Genomic DNA, 5,000 nt, shown 5'->3' on the forward strand with positions numbered 1-5,000 from the left:
ACACACACACACACACACACACACACACACACACACACACACAAAGCCCATATAAAAAACACACTCCGCACATAGGGCCAGATGTGGTCAAATAGAGAGAGCAGCGTGTGTGGGTGAGTGTGTGGTCAAATAGAGAGAGCAGCGTGTGTGTGTGTGTGTGTGGTCAAATAGAGAGAGCAGTGTGTGTGTGTGTGGTCAAATAGAGAGAGCAGTGTGTGTGTGTGTGTGTGTGTGTGTGTGGTCAAATAGAGAGAGCAGCATGTGTGTGTGTGTGTGTGGTCAAATAGAGAGAGCAGTGTGTGTGTGTGTGTGTGTGTGTGTGTGTGTGTGGTCAAATAGAGAGAGCAGTGTGTGTGTGTGTGTGTGTGTGGTCAAATAGAGAGAGCAGTGTGTGTGTGTGTGTGTGTGTGTGTGTGTGTGTGGTCATGTGTGTGTGTGTGTGTGGTCAAATAGAGAGAGAGCTGTGTGTGTGTGTGTGTGTGGTCAAATAGAGAGAGCAGTGTAGAGGTGTGTGTTATCAACAGACCACACACACACACACACACACTTAAACCCTTAAGCGGTTTCATTTCTGAGGGGCTCTGAACGGCACCTTGGCTTTGGGGGTTCCTCCAGTGGTCTCGCATGAGGTCATCAGTGGACATGTTTCTTGGCAGGACGACCACATTATTGTTCTCATCTCTGCACGCCAGCTCACACTCCTTTCCTGGACAGCACAGGACAGAGCAGGACAGAGCAGAGCAGGCCAGAGCAGAGCAGTGACAGAGCAGGAGCAGAGAGAGCAGAGCAGCATGGTATAGAGCAGGAGAGAGCAGAGCAGAGCAGGCTGTGAGCAGGACAACAAAGCAGGACAGAGCAGAGCAGGAGAGAGCAGAGCAGAGCAGGACAGAGCAGAGCAGGAGAGAGTGAGCAGAGCAGGACAAGGAGCAGCAGAGCAGGACAGAGCAGCAGGACAGAGCAGAGCAGGACAGGCAGAGCAGGACAATAGAGTAAAGCAGGATGAGTAGGGACAGATCAGGAGCAGTGAGAGAGCAGAGCAGGACAGAAAGAGCAGGACAGAGTTATGAGCAGGACAGACTGAGAGTTATAATGGTGAGCAGAGTGTAAGGAGAGCAGAGCAGGACAGAGCAGAGCAGGACAGAGCAGAGCAGGAGAGAGCAGAGCAGGACAGAGCAGAGCAGAGCAGAGCAGAGCAGAGCAGAGCAGGACAGAGCAGAGCAGGAGAGAGAAGAGCAGGACAGAGCAGAGCAGGACAGAGCAGAGCAGGACAGAGCAGGACAGAGCAGAGCAGGACAGAGCAGAAGCAGGGACAGAGCAGGAGGTTATAACAGAGCAAGAGCAGGACAGATCAGAGCAGGAGAGAGTAGAGCAGAGCAGAGCAGGAGATGATCAGAGCAGGACAGATCAGAGCAGGAGAGAGCAGAGCAGAGCAGAGCAGGACAGAGCAGACAGAGCAGGACAGATCAGATCAGAGCAGAGCAGAGCAGAGCAGGACAGAGGAGGACAGAGCAGAGCTGGTTTCATGTTCTGACCAATAATTCATATGATTCATCATGACGGTCATGAGTACAACATTTACTTACATAGTGTGTGTCTTACATATTTCACATCCGTTGTGTGTGTGCTGTGTGTATTGTGTGTGTGTGTGTGTTATGTGTGTGTGTGTTATGCGTGTGTGTGTGTGTTATGCGTGTGTGTGTGTGTTGGGTGTGTGTGTGTGTAGTGTGTGTGTGTGTTATGCGTGTGTGTGTGTGTGTGTGTTGGCGCGGTGTGTGTGTGTGTTGGCGCGGTGTGTGTGTGTGTGTTGGCGCGGTGTGTGTGTGTAGTGTGTGTGTTATGTGTGTGTGTGTGTGTGTGTGTTATGTGTGTGTGTGTGTGTGTTATGCGTGTGTGTGTGTGATGTGTGTGTGTGTGTTATGCGTGTGTGTGTGTGTAGTGTGTGTGTGTGTGTGTGTGTGTGTGTGTGTGTGGTCAGACACACACCTACGCCGTGTCCGTCCCTGCAGGTCAGGTGCAGGCCGGTTCTGGTGTTCTGGGGGAGAGCGCACTGCCCAGTGAGGTGAGGACACAGCTGGAAGGAACCCGTCCAGTTCCCATCCTTTCTGCAGCGGATCACGGTTGACACGGAACCCTGCAGAACCAAAGAACGTAAGAACATTCATCAACACCACCAACACACACCTGATACCTGTACCACCAACACACACCTGATACCTGTACCACTAACACACACCTGATACCTGTACCACTAACACACACCTGATACCTGTACCACTAACACACACCTGATACCTGTACCAGTGCACACTGTCATTTCCCTCACGGGATCAAAAGAGTATATACTTATGCTGTATCAAAAGAGTATATACTTACAGTACACTGTATCAAAAGAGTATATACTTATGATGTATCAAAAGAGTATATACTTATACTGTATCAAAAGAGTATATACTGTATGTATACTGTATCAAAAGAGTATATACTGTATGTATACTGTATCAAAAGAGTATATAGCACAGGACAGAGCAGGACAGAGCAGAGCAGGCCAGAGCAGAGCAGGACAGAGCAGGACAGAGCAGAGCAGGAGAGAGCAGAGCAGGACAGAGCAGAGCAGACAGAGCAGAGCAGGACAGAGCAGAGCAGGACAGAGCAGAGCAGGAGAGAGCAGAGCAGAGCAGAGCAGGACAGAGCAGAGCAGAGCAGGACAGAGCAGAGCAGGACAGAGCAGGACAGAGCAGGACAGAGGAGGACAGAGCAGAGCAGGAGAGAGCAGAGCAGAGCAGGACAGAGGAGGACAGAGCAGAGCAGGAGAGAGCAGAGCAGAGCAGGACAGAGCAGAGCAGGACAGAGCAGAGCAGAGCGTGTGTGTGGTCAAATAGAGAGAGCAGTGTGTGTGTGTGTGTGTGGTCAACAGAGAGAGCAGTGTGTGTGTGTGTGTGTGTGTGTATCAACAGAGAGCAGTGTGTGTGTGTGTGTGTGGTCAAATAGAGAGAGCAGTGTGTGTGTGTGTGTTTGTGGTCAAATAGAAATAGCAGCGTGTGTGTGTGTGTGTGTGTGTGTGTGTGTGTGTGTGTGGTCAAATAGAGAGAGCAGTGTGTGTGTGTGTGTTTGTGGTCAAATAGAAATAGCAGCGTGTGTGTGTGTGTGTGTGTGTGTGTTGTGTGTGTGTGGTCAAATAGAGAGAGCAGTGTGTGTGTGTGTGTTTGTGGTCAAATAGAAATAGCAGCGTGTGTGTGTGTGTGTGTGTGTGTGTGTGTGTGTGTGTGTGTGTGTGTAGTCAAATAGAAACAGTGTGTGTGTGTGTGTGTGTGGTCAAATAGAAATAGCAGCGAGTGTGTGTGTGTGTGTGTGTGGTCAAATAGAGAGAGCAGCATGTGTGGGTGTGTGTGTGGTCAAATAGAGAAAGCAGCGTGTGTGTGTGTGTGTGTGTGTGTGTGTGTGTGGTCAAATAGAAATAGCAGTGTGTGTGTGTGTGTGTGTGTGTGTGTGTGTGTGTGTTTTTTCAAATAGAGAGAGCAGCGTGTGTGTGTGTGTGTGTGTGTGTGGTCAAACAGAGAGCAGTGTGTGTGTGTGTGTGTGTGTGTGTGCGTGTGTGCGTGGTCAACAGAGACAGTGTGTGTGTGTGTGTGTGTGTGTGTGTGTGTGTGTGTGGTCAAATAGAGAGAGCAGCGTGTGTGTGTGTGTGTGTGTGTGTGTGTGTGTGGTCAAATATGTGTGTGTGTGTGTCTGTGTGGTAAAATAGAGAGAGCAGCGTGTGTGTGTGTGTGTGGTCAAATAGAGAGAGCAGCGTGTGTGCTAACACAGCTCTTGACCTCAGGTAGCCCAGACATTATCCTCAGAACCGGCTGCTGTCCTACAGGAAGTGATGTCATGCTTGAGGAAGTTTGCCTCATGGAGTGGAGGATGAGAATGTGGAAACAACGTGAAAAGCAAACAGAACTCATGAAAGAGAAAAAAAGAGAATATCAGTGAGAAAGAGAGGAAGAGAGAGAGAGAGAGACATCAGGAGACATACTATTTCACACACACACACATAAACACAAACAGACACACACACACACACACACACACACACACACATACACACACACACACACACAAACACACACACACACACACACACACACTGCTCTCTCTATTTGACCACACACACACACACACACACACACACACACACACACACACACAAACACACATGTATCCCAAGAGCCTTGAGAAGGAGGACGAAGAGGCAGATAGATGAGGAGAGTGAAGGAGAGAAGAGAGGGAAGAGAAGAGGGGAAGAGAAGAGGGGAAGAGAAGAGGGGAGAAGAGAAGAGAGGGAAGAGAGGAGAAGAAAAGAGAGAAGAGAAGAGAGGAAGAGAAGAGAAGAAAAGAGAGAAGAGAAGAGAGGAAGAGAAGAGGGGAAGAGAAGAGGGGAAGAGAGGAAGAGGAAGAGAGGAAGGGAAGAGGAAGAGAAGAGGAAGAGGAGAAGAAAAGAGAGAAGAGAAGAGAGGAAGAGAAGAGGGGAAGAGAAGAGAGGAAGAGAGGAGAAGAAAAGAGAGAAGAGAAGAGAGGAAGAGAAGAGAGGAAGAGAAGAGAGGAAGAGAAGAGGGAAGAGAAGAGGGGAAGAAAAGAGAGAAGAGAAGAGGGGAAGAGAAGAGGGAAGAGAAGAGGAAGAGAAGAGGGGAAGAGAAGAGGGAAGGGAAGAGGGGAAGAGAAGAGAGGAAGAGAAGAGAGGGAAGAGAAGAGGGAAGAGAAGAGAGGAAGAGGAAGAGGAAGAAGAGGGGAAGAGAAGAGGGGAAGAGAAGAGAGGGAAGGAAGAGGGGAAGAGAAGAGAGGAAGGGAAGAGGGGAAGAGAAGAGAGGGAAGAGAAAAGAAGAGTGACAGGCAGAGATGAGAGACAGAAGAGAGAAAGTATGAAGAACAGAGTGATGAGAAGCCTGGAGAGGAGGAGAAGAGGAGGAGATGATGAGGAAGAGGAGGAGAGGGGGAGGAAGAGGAGGAGAGGTGATGAAGGG

The 5,000-nt window shown here is 49.5% G+C and overlaps 1 protein-coding gene across 1 annotated transcript in view; it reads right to left on the reverse strand.

Annotated features, from left to right (window-relative positions):
- pappab (pregnancy-associated plasma protein A, pappalysin 1b) overlaps window positions 1-5,000 on the reverse strand; it is a 146,979-nt gene that overhangs the window by 22,634 nt on the left and 119,345 nt on the right. Inside the window, 2 exon segments of the mRNA XM_048244582.1 lie at window positions 599-706; window positions 1,984-2,131. Of these exon segments, the coding sequence (XP_048100539.1) occupies window positions 599-706; window positions 1,984-2,131 (256 nt within the window).

The sequence above is a fragment of the Alosa alosa genome, chromosome 5 (assembly GCF_017589495.1).
Source record: "Alosa alosa isolate M-15738 ecotype Scorff River chromosome 5, AALO_Geno_1.1, whole genome shotgun sequence".
Taxonomy (NCBI): domain Eukaryota; kingdom Metazoa; phylum Chordata; class Actinopteri; order Clupeiformes; family Clupeidae; genus Alosa; species Alosa alosa.